Raw genomic sequence first — 15,130 nt, 5'->3', positions numbered from 1 at the left:
AATTCCAAATATTCCCCACACATTTTTTTTATTCAATAACTAAACTCTCTCTAATTAATATTTATCCAATTTGAAGTTAATCAATGAACTAACTACTTGTGCATTTACCATCATCATCATTATTTCCTTATCAATAACACTCTGTGTATAATTTATAACAATAACACTGAAAATAAAATATTTATACGAATTTAATAATATATATAATAATAAATTAATATTATATAACAAAAAAAATGAATGAAAATTGAAAAAGAAAAAGACATAACTATAAAAAGATACTAGAAAAGTGGAAAATCAAATAAAAATTTTAAAAAATAAAAAATCAGACCAAAATAGAAAGAAATACCAACGAGGTACTCCATCTTAATATATAGTTAGATTATTATAATTAAGCTGCTAATAAAATTTTAAATTACAAACAACGGTTATGACACTACAATTCCAATTTATTGTTATTCTAACAATACCCTCAATTTTTTTTTTATGATTTCTTACTTTTTATTTTTGAATAATACACCATAATTTGTTTGTTTATTATAAATATTGTTTTATTTATAATATATATTATAAAATATAAAATATTATTTATTATATACACATAACAATAATTTGCCATAACTGCTGGTATATAATAAAAAAAGAGAGAGAGAATTGCATCATCAAGTGCATCTAATAAAAATGCAAAAACAAATGTTAAAAATGCAGTGAGGCGCTAAAGGACAATTGTAGCCTCAGGTATTCTCGATATTCATCCCAAAGCAGCAATAATAATATACGTGCCTGTCCATGTCTCCATCTCACTCACACTCTCGGGACGATCTTAATCTCACCCAAAGTACAACACAAAAACCCATCCTACCCTACCCTACCCTACCCCAACCCAAATTTAAACAAGCCTTACTCCTACAAATTAAAACCATAATAATAATCATACCAATTTCATCATTTTACATTAGGGATTTAAGAGACCTAGCCTTGATCCGCTTTCGCATTCTTTTTTTCCCATTCCCATTACGTTCCTCTAACTCCTCATTATCTTCGTCATCGTCTTCGTATTCAACATAATCGAACTCATCTCCATTATCGTCCACTCGTCTCGACACTTCCTTTTCATGTTCATGATCATCAACAACTTTTGGTACGATGCAATTGCCATTGTTTTTGCAAGTCGATTGATCGCCTCTCTTCTTGCCCCACCGTGGCCCGAAACCTGAATAATAGTAAAATTCATACGGATTCGACGAGGATGAGGCCTTCTTGGGACGGGGACGGCGGCGGGACTCCGGTGGTGCTGGCTTTTCTGGTTTCTTCGCGGCGTGGTGAGCCAGGCTGTTGTAGTTTTTCACCAAGGATAAATGATGCTCGCATAATGAATTTCCTTTGGTGGCCTCCCTCTTGCATTGCCAGCTCTTTCCGTCCGTCTTGCAGCACAAAATGATTTGCTGGTTTCTCGCAGGAGGCTGCTCCTCCGCCTTAACAGTGGTGGAGTCATCGGAATATTCCCAATGCCGGCCAGCATCAAACTCTCTATTTGATCATATTGCAGTTGTTATCCAATGGGCAATAACATTTGTATTTGAGTGGGAATATATTCATTAATCTAACAACTATTCATCAGCTTATAAAAGGGAAAATTTTATGTATAGGAGGAGCTGTGGTGGGGGGCACAAACCCTAAGTAAATTATTACGAAATGATAGATAATGCCGAGAGAAAAAGCTAGAAACCATTGAAATTTGATTACCAGTGAAGAGATTTACCTTTCACCAACTGAAATGCAATGCTCTGAGCTCCCATTTCCAGCAGAAACACAATCTCCATTGACCTGCGTAGAAATTATCCGATTTCGAAAAAATGGAAGCATCGAAGCAATAATAAACGAAAAAAGAAAAAACCCAGGAAATAATTCGACTTCCTAGGGCTAAATAAGACGCAGAAATCGTGGGATTCGTACTCTCTATAGAACCCTAGCGGTGGGCCTGAAGAAAACCCTAGAACAAAAACCAGAATAACCGCAGAAATGCAGAAGAGTTACACAGGAATAAGTGGCGGATGGTAACAGATCTGTGGGTTCGACCAAAACGGAGTTGGTTCGTAGAAAATTTAACCTACCTGGAACAGCGGAGAAGGAGGCGGAGGAGTTGACGGCGGCGAGAAACTCATGACGTCCCAGGGCGACTGATTCAGCTGACAAACATGAGTCTGAAGGAGGGTCCCGGGCTTGAGAGACGAGGTCGCATAGATTAACGGAGAAATCTTGGCGTGCTTGCGTATCCTCATGGCGGTGCGAGAGGTTTTTACCGGGGGAGTGGCGGAGGGAGGGAAGGAGTGAGAGGGGGCCGTCGAGCACGATGAAAGTAGATCCAAAAGTTGCTTTGTTTTTCTTATTATTGTATTTTCCCACTCTCTCTCTCTCTCTATATATATATAGATTTATACATAGAAGAAGTTGTATGTATTCATTTGAGTATAGAGATTTAAATAAATACTTTTAACTAATTTATTTTTATTTTATTACATGGGTGCTGCAGTGGTCTTAACTCTTACCACACAACTCCTACTCCTGGTCCCGCCTCCCATTCACCGCTTCAATCTATTTCCTTTTCTTTTTCCCCCTTCTTTGGTGTATTTGTTTATGAAAATCATAAAAAATAAATTATTTTTTATACTGCATGTCTACCGAGACGACGCCGTTCTGAAATTTGTCATGGTCTTCGTCATAACCAAAATATTTATCATATTTTTAATATGGGTGAATTACGACAAAATTTCTTGATCTGTTGACGTAATTATGAATATCATGAAAAATTACTAATATCTCCTGATATTTAATAAAATAATATAATCTTTGGATGAAAATTTAAAATTATCAACTTTACTCTTATTAAATTTTTTATAAAAAAATAAATTGAGTAATCATAAAAAAAAAATCACACGAGATTTGTAGAAAATTGTAAATTGTATAAAAATTGTTTAGTTAGTCAATAAAAAAAATTAAAATTAAGTAAACTAAAATTTTTTAGTACACAAAAGCATTTTAATCATTGTACCATAAAAGAATGATGAAAAATTAGTAATGACTAACGAATTTGGCTAGTTGTTATACGGATGGTGATATTAGGGAATATTTATAATTTTACAAATAATAAAATAATATTTTTAATTATGTCAAACCTCATGAAAGGTTGTTGTAATTTACTCTTCTACTAATATCTTAAGTATTTACCATAATTTTTAGTCGTGGCCTATTTTTTGATCTCATCTATTGAAAGAACGACCAATACTTATTGCGTGACAGTGGTTAATATTTTTACTTTTAAAATAATAATTAATTATGACAAGAAATTTTGAATTTATCGGTTTTTGAGTTTATGTGGAAATAAAATATATTTAAAATATATATATTATAATAACGCAGACACCCAAAGTGAAAGAATATATTTAATTTTTATTTATTAATTTTGTGACGTTAACAAATTTATTCTATACCAAACTTATAAGCGTCTTTAAAGCACACCAACTCCACACAGTATATACCCCGAACCCGCTCTGTTGGTGTGGATCTTGAATATGTATACGGGTCCCGAGACCCGTTTTGAGTTCTCGGGTTTCCGAATCCATCTTGCCAAATTTCGGATCTCAGATCTAAGGAAGCATTGACGGGTTTGGATCTCGGTTTTTACCAAATTCGTCATACACTCACGTCTCAATCCATTGCCATTTTTCATGTAACTATTAACTTTATTTTCATTTTTACTTTCAATTTTCAATATTTTTTAATGTTTGAAAATGCTTTATTAGTTTTTATGCCATAAATGAAAATATGTTTGAATTTTATGTTTTCAAATCTAGATTTATTGATGTGAGAAACGAGAATCTATGTGCATTTGATTTGCTATATTATTATTTTGTAAATATTATATTTTGAATATATAATGTAATATTAAATTTATTTTTTAAAAAATAAACATGACATGACAGTATGTCAGGTCATGCCGTATGTATAGCTAAAGACATAAGAAATGATCAGGTCTCAAGAGATGGTTGGAAAAATGTGTTTTCAGTAATCTATGTTCCAAATTTTCATTGGAAATGGGCCATTTTCGATGAGATTGAGCTAAAAGATAAATTTTCAAAATATTGAAATAGTGTAAAATTGGAAAATGACTTTTGGAAATAAAATCAGAAAACTCCATTAAGTATTGACCATGTCCAATTAATATTTATTATTATTTTATCTATGACTAAAATATCTGCCATTATTTTTAGCTGTAGATAATGTATCGGTCAAGCTTGTGAATACAACAGCTAATGACCGTTGCGCACCCATGATTTAATTAGTATTTTCTATGATTTTTAATTTTCATTCATAATAATTAATTATATCGAAAAGTCATATATTTTTTCTAATGCGAGGATATGGCCCGCTACAATAAAAGGCAGAATTCGATACGGATCAGCCGACCGTTCCAAATCTCATTCCATATTAGAACGAATTTTGAAACACATTAGGAACTGAACTTGGCAAATGACTTCATGATTCCCATTTTTTATGGGTCATCTTTTTGGAATGACCAAACCGTGCCAACATGTGTTCCAAAATAACAGTTGCAATGTCCGCTCCTACAACCGTTCCAATATAGTAACGGTAAATGGTTGGAACTCTATTTGGAACACATTATTAGAATTAGGGATGGTCTTGAGTTGACCGTTCCTATATGTGAGACAATTAATGTGAAATTATATGTAATCATTCCTAATTTTTAGGTTAATTAATTTAAATCCCCTCTAAAAAGATGTAAAATTATATTTTTCTTAAAAAAAAAAAATTACACTTACACCCCCTTAAAAAATTCATGTTTATACCTGACCCATTTTTTGTTAGAGTTTGGACGAACAATATTGATATTAACAAAAATAAATAAATAACTTGTAAATATAATCATTCATTTAACATTCTCATGTGGTACTTTTGTATTTATAAGAGAAAAAATATAATGATATTAACCTCACCTCATATAAATATATGCATTTATCCCTTTATAATTACAAAAATATATATAGAAATATTAAAAGATGGGCAAAATTAAAATATATGTAAATTCTTTTTGTTAGCATTAGCATTTTTCGTCTAAACTCTAACGGAAGGGTCTCAGGCGTAAAAGCAAGTTTCTTGAAAGAGGTGTAAATATAATTTCAAAAAAATTTTAAAATAAAATATAATTTTATATTTTTAGAGAGGATTTAAATATAATTAATCCTAACTTTTAATTTACAACTTGGACGGAAGTGCCAAGAGTAGGTTACGTCCCATGCATTTATTTCGAGTATAGGAGAATTAACCATATTATAAGGTATTATTAAAATTCATATCAAAATTAAAATTTTCATTTATTATATATGTGTATAAAAAATGAAGTTATTTGTAAAATTGCAGTGTTTTGATCTTCAACCATCATATTGGAATCTTTAATGGAGTACTTGATTTTGCAACAAAATAACTGACATGGGTATTGTATTTTTTTCTAATAAAGTAAATGATTTTTACATTTAATTTTAAACATATGATGATAAATTTTATATAATTTACTATTGTTTTCAATAAAATCAGTTAATTGTTTTGGCATTTTGGATAAATTGCATAAACCCCTCCCCTGTTTTAAAAATTCAATTGAAAATTCCTTTATGTTAAAAACATAGGCAAAAAATCCCCTATGTTTTTACAAATTGTGCATACTCTCCCCTTTCATTATTTAGGGTTTAACGACGTTAATTTTTTTATCGAATTACCCGTTATACCCTTGTAATGATAGCCCTTGATCTTAATAGTAAAAAATAAATGGTTTAATTTTAAAATAACCTAAATATATAGTTTTTATTTATTAATATACAATTATACATATAAGTATATAAATATACTATACATATATTTTTTTATTTATATAGATACAGTTATACAATATATGTACACATAAAGGCGACGATGCTATGTGGTGGCGATGCATTGCCCCAAAGCTCTATGGGCTGCGATACATCACTGCCCAAAATTAGGGAGTCGACGCATCGCTGTCAAAATCTTATGAGAGGCGAGAGGAAGCAACCGACACCCTTCAAAGGCGTCGCCCCCCAATTTACTCATTTAGGCGACCGATTGCCACCCGAGCAAAGTGGGCGACGGATGACCGCCATCAATGGTGGGTGACGAGGGAAGGCAAGAAGGAGGCAAAAAAATTATTTTAATTTTTTAAAATAAAGTAGAAATAAAATGATAAAATATATTATTATAAATTAATAATATATAATTAATTTATATAATTATATTATATATTTAATCTAATTAATAATATATAATTAAAACAATTAAGTTATAGTTATATTTATATAAAGATTTAAATTTAGAAAAGTGAATTTTAGTATATTTACATTTTTTGTATTATGAATTTTCAACTTAAATTTCAATTTTTTAAAAATTGTATATTATTGGTGTTTTAATTAAATAATATTTTAAATTAATTAATAATATATGATCTATTAATATTACAAAAAAGGGGTGTAATGGACATTTTGTACACTTTAGAGTAACTTTCAAACATATAAAAAATGAAGCCCACTCGAACAATTCCCGAGTGTCAAAACAGTCTCCTATAGTTTCTAACAAATAGGGGTTTTTATTAAATAACAAAAGAAGTTTTTCGTTTATAAAGTTAGCACGGGGGTTGTCGCGCTATTTTACCAAAATACAGGGGCGTGTTGTGCAATTTACCCTTTTCCATCATTATTTAATACTCCATATCAAGGCACGAGGCAATCGTATGTAAATAATAATTAAAACTTTATACTATAAGCTAGAAAAATGAGTAATTGGTAAAAATAAATTTAAATTGTATTACTAACTAAATTATCTCAAATATATTTATCTAAATTTGTATTTAAATATAAAATTAAAAACAATGAATATTTTGATAAATATAAATAGTTACGGACCAATTTTTTTAAAAAAGCACCGTCTCTTACCTGACAAGATAAAATTGAAAGAAATTACTATGTGATTGGTCTCTTGAATTGTACACCAATCGCACGACAAGTGTGTTGCAGTTGCTATATAATTGGTTTAGATTCGACCAAATCAAGTTCGAACTAAAATTTTTCCTACATTTATTCTATATTTTATTAGATATTGATAATTTTGAAATACTTTAAATCCCTAATTATTTAAAATTATTTCTATAATTAATTTTCTGGAATTCAAATTCATCAATTTGAACGTGATCTCAACGGTTTCTGTTTTATTTGATTTGTTTTTGTGCTATAGTCACAGCTTGTCGCATTTCTTCAACCAGCTCTACATACTTCGAGGAGTGTGTGTGCGTGTGAGGAGATAATGCGATTGGTGGTGACAAGGACAGTTGCTTTTGGGCCACGTGGAATTGGGCCTTGTGCTTTCATGAATCCAACCAGCAACAGATAAACTCAAATTTGGAGCCTTGTGACTTGTTTGGCACTCTTGTGGACCCTTTCTTTCTACTTCTCTTGTTTTTCTCTTTAACAAAACAAACTGGTCATAACAAAACTTTACCTTAAACAAGTAATAAAATAATATGTATAACATCAACTTTAATATTAAATAAAAGCAACAAAACATAAATAAATAATTTATTAAATTGATTGAAAACTTCTCTTATATATATATATATATAACAAATTCCAGATAACTATTCTTTCATGATTTTAAATTAATTTTAAATTATAAATAATTTTCAAAATAAATGATCGATCAAAATCCACATCGACTTTCAGATACAATGACAAAAATAAGTTATTAAAACTATATAAAATGTCAGTACAAAAATTTTATACGTTCTATTGATTTTTTAGAGTGCACGTAAATATGTGATTTTATATAATTTTAAAATAAAATATTAGAGATTTATAAGACAAACTTATGAAAATATGCAACTTATGTTTGTTAGAATATTAAGTAATACTTAACTATAATATTTATAAAAAAAATGTAATAATTATATTGAAAAATATCACTATTAGTATTTTATAGAATACAAAATCCATTTAAAAAAATTAATAAAATATTTATAAAATAAATATTTTAATATTTTCAAATAAAATTTACATATATATATTAAAATAAAGGGCTAAATTACAATGGATTCTTTTGAAATTTGACATAATTATAAATATTTTATTATTGATTGAAAAATTATAAATACTCTTTATAACAATCGTGTAATAAATGTTCCCTCATAACAATTAATTGTAGAGGGTATTTGTTAAACGACGAGTCATTTCAAATAATATCTAAAGATTTTTTAAATAATATAATAATATTCATAGTTAGGATTAATTATACTTAGACCCCCTTCAAAAATGTAAAATTACATTTTTCCGCCTAAAAAATTTGAAATTACACTTACACATTTTCAAAAATTCTCGATTTACACCTAATTCATTTCCTTTTGGGGTTTGAACAAAAAATACTGATATAAACAAAAAAAATTACATAAATTTTTAATTTTGTCCCTCATTGAACATTCTCATGTATATTTTCGTACTTACAAAGAAATAAATATAGTATATATATAGAATGAGATTAACATTATTATATTTTTTTCTTCATAAATTTAAAATTATTATTTGAAAATGTTAAATGAGGAGTACTTTTTTTTTGCCAACGTTAGCAATATTCATTCAAATTCTTGTAAAAAGAGGTGTATAAATGTAATATTAAAATTTATTTGGAGGAAATTGTAATTTTATATTTTGAGAGAGGATTCAAATATAATTAATTTTAAATTTAAGCCTAACACTTGGGAAACATCGACGACAGTAGCAGATAGTTGACCCGGCCCGGAACCGGACAAAATTACGAAACTGGCCCCACAATAGAACTCTCCATTCCTCCAAAGCCCAATGCACCACATATTTTTTTAAAAATTCAATCTTTTTAATTTAATAATAACTACCAAAATCTTCATTCTCACGCTTCCCTTCAAAATTCCGTTCCCCGTTTTCAGTTTTCATCGCCCGAGAATTCGGTGCAGTGTCTTTATATGTAGAAATTGCGAAAAGAAAGAAAGGGTTTGGGGAGAATTTAGAAGAAGAGAAAATTAGAGTGTGAGAAGAGAAAGAGAGACTTGTGGAAGCTGTTGCTGTGTTGGATTCTTGGTTGATCGTTCATCAGAATTTTGTTTGATTCCTAATTTTGTTTTTGCTTTTTGGGGGAATAAGAAAGAAGAAGAAAATAATAGGAATTTCCAGTGGTGAGATGTGGACTGGTGTCGCTGGCCTGTGGGCTTCTTACGTCGGCTGTATTAGTTATAATTTCGACAGCGATAGGTAAGAGATATCATGTATCTACGACGTGCTTCTCTCTCTTGTAATTGCTGTTCTTTAGTGGGTTTTGACGAGGCAAGTTTGTGTAGTATGTGTTTTATTTTTAACTGTATTGTGTAGATGGGTTATAGGCTTGTTGATTTTGATGATCGTTAGGGTGATGTTTTAGGCTCCTGGGGAGTTAAATTGAGTATGGCTTGTGAATTCTGAAATGGGTTATAAGAAATATTTGTGGGTTATTTCGTGGGTAAGGGGATTTGGGTTTTGAGTAGTTGACTATGTTGCTTCAGTTTCAAATCAAGGTTTCTTATCAATTGCAAGTAGCTATATTCCTTGTAGCTCATAAGGTTTCTGCATGTTTGAGTTCTAGTTATTTTAAAGAATTGGATTATTGCTGAAACTTTTAAATGGATGGGGATTCTTTTTTCTTTTTTGATTCGCTTGGTGTGTGTTTATGACTATATACGGGGATTAATGTGTTTTCCATTTGGTTGTCTGCTTGGTGAATATAGGGGGTTGAAACAGCATGTGGAATGAGAATAAGATAAGAGAAAGACGGAGGGGTCCAGTTTGTTTTAAGTTGCTAAATATAATGCAGTGTCTCTGCTCAGGGGAACAGTCACTTGGAAATCAAATGGTCCCTTCTTCTGAATCTCTTGCAACCAAGGATTATTCGGCCAGTGTTCATTCATCTAGACCGGGAGAAACTGAAAAGAAGCCTGACATTGGTAACATTGAAGAAGCTGAAACATCACTGCGCGAAAGTGGTTGTTTAAATTATGAGGTTGTTTTCTAATAATCCTGATGCAGCATCTTTCGCCCTTAACTTTGATGTTTCTTGTGGTTGGTCTATGGGCTGGAGTTTACTTCATTTGATATGATCTTTAGCTTTTAAGTTAGACCATTACCTAGATGGTTTTTGTACTGCTATCTTAAACAAGAACTTAGGTCGTGACTTGATGATATATTATTTATTTTATAACCTTGATGTAGAAGTCATTATTTTCCAGGAAGCAAGAGCATTATTAGGGAGGTATGAGTATCAAAAAGGGAACATACAAGCAGCCTTGCATGTGTTCGAAGGAATTGATATTGCTGCTGTTACTCCAAAGATGAAAATCACACTTTCTAAAAAAGTTGAAACTCATAAGAGAAGGTCACAGAACTATGCAACCCCTCCAATGTCAATACACGCAGTTAGTTTGCTATTTGAAGCAATCTTTCTAAAAGCGAGATCATTACAAGCACTTGGGAGGTATAAAGGTATTACTTCGCTAATTGATCTATTCCTGTCTTGTTACCTACCTTAACATCTTACAAATGAAAGCTGCTTTAATATGTTATTCTATTAACTTTTTGTACTCATGTACTGTTGTCCGCTAAAATGTGGAATATTTTTTCCAAAGGCTTCTATAGCATTTTTTAGGCTCACTGTATGCCTTTATTTTTAATGGTAACAAACTGTGGGTTTATGGTAAAAGTGCAATAAATTAAGCTGCCATTGCTGTTTGTCTGCAAGACATAATTATGGCAGGTAATGCAGGTAACAACTATCTGTAGTGCATCTTTAAATGGTTTTGACTCAAACACTTCCCAGGTTCATTTGACATGTCAGAGTTGTGTTAGGAGATTTCACCAAATGCGTACACCTATATCTGTCTTTTCCCTGGTCGTTATGTTAGTTTAGAAATACGCAACGTTTGCACAGTTTAGAGATGTGAATTGTTGTATTAGTCCATTTGGTATTTTCTGTTTATAGTTTAGTTTAGTGCTGCTTTATGGAGGCTCATATATCTTGTTTTCGCACCTGTTTTTGGTGTTCATGCCGGTGATGTTCTTGGGACTTAATCCTCATCCTTGTTTTTGGCTCTGGACAGCAAATAATTTTTCAAACTTATACCCCAACATATTGTGAATGGTTGTCTGATTTATGTCTCCAATCAATTTTGCAGAAGCTGCTCAATCATGTTCAGTTATTCTGGACATTGCTGAATCTTCATTACCAGCAGGCTTGCCTGAAAACTTTGGTGCTGACTGTAAATTGCAGGAGACACTAAATAAGGCTGTCGAACTGCTTCCAGAATTATGGAAACTCGCAGATTCTCCTCGTGATGCTATCTTGTCGTACCGCCGGGCCCTTCTCCATCAATGGAATCTTGATGCACAAACTACAGCAAAGATTCAAAAAGAGTTCGCAATTTTTCTTTTGTACAGTGGAGCTGAAGCCATTCCCCCAACCCTGCGATTCCAAATGGGCAATGCATTTGTACCCAAAAACAATGTTGAGGAAGCCATTCTTCTTTTGATTATTCTTTTGAGAAAAGTTTCCCTCAAGAGAATTGAGTGGGATTCTTCAATTTTGGATCACCTTTCCTTTGCGTTATCAATATCTGGTGGACTCAAGGGTTTAGCTAATCAAGTCGAAGAGCTTCTTCCTGGAGCTATTGGTTGGAAGGAATGGTATCATATTTTAGCTCTCTGTTATCATGGAGAAGGTGAAGACTTCACCGCTTTGGATTTATGGAAAAAATTGTTGAAAACTCATGAGGATTCAACATACTTACCAGCTTTATTGTTTGTTTCAAAGATTTGTGGGGCAAGCTCAACATATGTAGAAGACGGGATTAGTTCAGCTCGCAGAGCAGTTGAAAACTCGCATGTTGGATGTGATCAGTTACTGGGTGTTGCTCAGTGCATGTTAGGCATCTCGCTTTCAGCAAATTGTGGATCTGCCGTGTCTGATAGTAAGAGGGTTGAAAGACAAACTGAAGCCCTCAAGTCCCTGGAAAATGCCGCAAGAATGACAAAAATGCTGAACCCTGTTATTATATACCATCTCTGTTTAGAAAATGCTGAGCAGAGAAAGTTGGATGCAGCACTTAATCATGCAAAACACTTGCTTAAATTGGAAGGCGGATCTAATATTCGAGGATGGATCTTGTTGGCTCGAATATTATCTGCTCAGAAATGTTTTCCGGAAGCTGAAACTATCATTAATGCAGCTCTATCGCAGACTGGAGTATGGGAACAGGGAGAATTATTGAGAACTAAAGCTAAGCTCCAAATTGTGCAGGGCCTGATGAAGGAGGCCATTGAAACTTATTCTCAGCTTCTTGCTGTCCTTCAGGTTCAGCGTAAAAGCTTAGGTTCAGGCAAGAAGCTTAAGGTATGAGGTGCTACATATTTAACTTACACTTAACATATTTAAGAATGATTATGCTATGTTGTGGATTTTGTATTCCTCAAATGGGCCAATACCCAGTTTGTAGAAAAGGATGTTTACTACCACAAGCTCCCTTATGATCTGAGCATTTAACAAAAGCTAATGATGGCATGGTTGCCATGTATGGAGCAGAATATGAGGACACATCATAAATCACTCCATGAATTTTACTTCATCTAATCATTTGCAATGAGGATCTTTGCAACTGTATTATGGAGTTCATTGGCATTGACCTTTTTAAAGCATTAATAGTTTCACTTAGTCCTCTATTTGGAACCCCATGCTTTCAGCTTGGATGTATATTGAACATCACATAGAGTTGGTATTTTTCCGTCATATAACCTTTAGGCCTTCAAGAGTAGAAGCAACTGATAAAGATATAACCAGGATAGAAGTTAGCAAAATTGAGTATGAAAAAACAGGAGGACTGGAAAATCAGGTGTTTTTTGAAGTTTGCAGGTAACTGTGCAGGAACCTGTTTGAGAGCATTTTAAATATAGCTGTTACAAGTAAACACTGAGGATGCAAGAAGACTAATGCAACAATTTCTAGAATGATTTACCGTAAGGTTCGGACACCTGCAATATGGAAAAGTTGTGCTGACTTGTGGTTGAACAGCATCATAGGATTATTCATTGAATCCTTGCTTTTAAGGCTAAGTTATATTTTAGTGATATTAGCTAACTTGAGTTGGATGCCGAGATAATGCCTGTTTATGCACCAAATTTCAGTTATGTCCAGTCTGTTTGATGGTGAAAGTTTCAAGACTTCATTTATTCTTGAGATGGATCTATCCTGCTGCCGTCTTGCATGAACTTTTAGATGCGCTCTAAGAGACATAGGCAACACACATGATTGCTGAAAACAGGATCCAGATGCCTAGTAAGGTCTATCTGATAACTGTAGAATGTTGTCATGATTGCAGATGCCGTTAGTATTATGTTGATGTGAAATAAATAGATACGTGCATGCTTGAGTGATGCATCCATGCATGAACATATATTTGCAATATGTCTGTCCTAAAATGTATCCTGGATAGATGATCATTGTCCAGTATAATACAATTATATTTCCTTCCCAAAATATATAATGTTATTCGTCGCCCTTAGATGTTGCAAACCATCACTTCCCTCTTATCCATTAGTTAACCTCCCATCGCTGCCCACACAGAGGTCATCTTTCCACAGAAAAAGTAGGTATTTTATTAAATTCCACATAAATGTGGTTGATCAATTAATGATTTGTTATTTTCGTTGGGTAGAACTTCTTTAGTAAGGAGCTGTGTATACATTATTACTTAGGCTGCAATTCACCACTTATTTTCTACTTCTGTTTTCCTCTGTTCTGGTAATGTAGTTTTAAGTTACTAATCGGGAAGGTTCCGTTGTGTTTTCAAAGCTTAATTTGCTCTATCTTAGAACCTTGGAGAAATACTTGTTAGCACTATTCCCCAACAGGATGGCTTGGCAAATTTTCATTTGTGGTATGGGTCAAAAATTTCCCAACATGCGCGTGTCAACTCTTCTGCTTTCATTCATTGCATGTCCTATCCTTTCATAGCTGGTGTATTCAAAGTTGTCTTTTTGACTGAAAATGTTTTCAACTTTTTCCTATATGACAGGAAGACAGAAGCCACATTCAGAATTTAGAGCTCGAAACATGGCATGATTTGGCTTCCATCTATATAAAATTGTGCCGGTGGCATGATGCTGAGCTCTGTCTTTCAAAATCTGAAGCCATTAGTGCCTTTTCTGCTTCTAGATGGCATGCGGCTGGTATCTAATGCTTTCTTTTTTATTCATTTCCTAATGCCCTCTCATCCTTTCTCATTGGAAGAAAAAGTCTTCAAACTAGAAAGAAGTTACTCGATACAGATGGAAATGAAAAGATCCAAGCTAAGTTTATTAACTGGTTTATATGGATGCCCTTCCAATTAGCAATTAATGAGTGGTGCCATTGTTGAACAACTTAATAGTTTCAGTATCTAGTTCATGAATTAAAGGCAATCAAATTAGAAAAATGCAGGTTAGTACCTTATTCGAGGTGTTATCAATGCAGGTTTGCTTCATGAAGCTAGGGACCAACGGAAAGAAGCACTAAAGGCATATGGGCTGGCTCTGGAAATTGATCCGACACATGTCCCAAGTCTTGTCTCCAAGGCCAGAGTTCTCAGACAGATGGGTTGCCAGTCTCTGGCTATCATACGAAGCTTTCTGACAGAAGCTTTACGTCTTGACAGAATGAATGCTTCTGCATGGTACAACCTCAGCCTGCTTTACAAGGATGGAGGTGGTTCTTCAGCTGTTGAAGCTGCTGAATGTTTCCAAGCTGCTACTCTTCTTGAAGATACTGAACCCATTGAGCCCTTTAGATGACTGCTTCCTATTTGTCAATGCTTGTACTATTCACAAAAGTATTTTGATCTTGTATTTGTTTGAGGAAAAGAAATAAAGTAGAAAATTTTGTTCTCTTTTCATTTTTCATTGTTGCAATTGTTTGATTTGGCTAGGAAAATTTGAATGAAGTATGACCTCTTTCCTAACTTAGATTTTGAATT

At 32.7% G+C, this 15,130-nt stretch overlaps 2 protein-coding genes across 3 annotated transcripts; one reads left to right on the top strand and one right to left on the bottom strand.

The window, feature by feature from the left end:
- Positions 1 to 651: 651 nt before the first annotated feature.
- LOC105163443 (uncharacterized) lies at positions 652 to 2,413 on the bottom strand. The gene is made up of 3 exons (XM_011081783.3): positions 2,115 to 2,413; positions 1,763 to 1,827; positions 652 to 1,530 (listed from the first exon to the last, which is right to left on the bottom strand). Exons 1-3 carry the CDS (start codon positions 2,280 to 2,282, stop codon positions 951 to 953), a joined length of 813 nt encoding a protein of 270 aa, XP_011080085.1. The 5' UTR covers positions 2,283 to 2,413; the 3' UTR covers positions 652 to 950.
- Positions 2,414 to 8,963: 6,550 nt separating this feature from the next.
- Positions 8,964 to 15,049, top strand: NPGR2 (no pollen germination related 2). Of its 2 annotated transcripts, none has more exons than XM_088881572.1 (6): positions 8,964 to 9,425; positions 9,863 to 10,134; positions 10,361 to 10,613; positions 11,303 to 12,516; positions 14,195 to 14,348; positions 14,632 to 15,049. In XM_088881572.1, exons 2-6 carry the CDS (start codon positions 9,877 to 9,879, stop codon positions 14,946 to 14,948), a joined length of 2,196 nt encoding a protein of 731 aa, XP_088737698.1. In that variant the 5' UTR covers positions 8,964 to 9,425; positions 9,863 to 9,876; the 3' UTR covers positions 14,949 to 15,049. The 2 variants fall into 2 exon arrangements, with proteins under 2 accessions (XP_088737698.1, XP_011080086.1); XM_011081784.3 differs by having other exon boundaries at positions 8,965 to 9,353.
- The last annotated feature ends 81 nt before the right edge of the window (positions 15,050 to 15,130 follow it).

Source organism: Sesamum indicum, linkage group LG6 (assembly GCF_026168435.1).
Source record: "Sesamum indicum cultivar Baizhima isolate 11 linkage group LG6, ASM2616843v1, whole genome shotgun sequence".
NCBI classification, from domain to species: Eukaryota; Viridiplantae; Streptophyta; class Magnoliopsida; order Lamiales; family Pedaliaceae; genus Sesamum; species Sesamum indicum.
The sequence above is the reverse complement of the archived record's forward strand: the minus strand, read 5'-3'. Positions and strand labels throughout refer to the sequence as shown.

What these genes read in the sequence shown, in the direction of transcription:
- NPGR2 (XM_088881572.1), top strand. Translation starts at nt 9,877, where the DNA reads ATGTGGAATGAGAATAAGATAAGAGAAAGACGGAGGGGTCCAGTTTGT. An exon ending in GTTCAGGCAAGAAGCTTAAG is followed by an intron (nt 12,517 to 14,194) that starts GTATGAGGTGCT and finishes CCTATATGACAG; the next exon opens with GAAGACAGAAGCCACATTCA. An exon ending in TTCTAGATGGCATGCGGCTG is followed by an intron (nt 14,349 to 14,631) that starts GTATCTAATGCT and finishes TTATCAATGCAG; the next exon opens with GTTTGCTTCATGAAGCTAGG.
- LOC105163443 (XM_011081783.3), bottom strand. Translation starts at nt 2,282, where the DNA reads ATGAGGATACGCAAGCACGCCAAGATTTCTCCGTTAATCTATGCGACC. An exon ending in CTCCTTCTCCGCTGTTCCAG is followed by an intron (nt 1,828 to 2,114) that starts GTAGGTTAAATT and finishes ATTTCTACGCAG; the next exon opens with GTCAATGGAGATTGTGTTTC. An exon ending in TGCATTTCAGTTGGTGAAAG is followed by an intron (nt 1,531 to 1,762) that starts GTAAATCTCTTC and finishes ATGATCAAATAG; the next exon opens with AGAGTTTGATGCTGGCCGGC.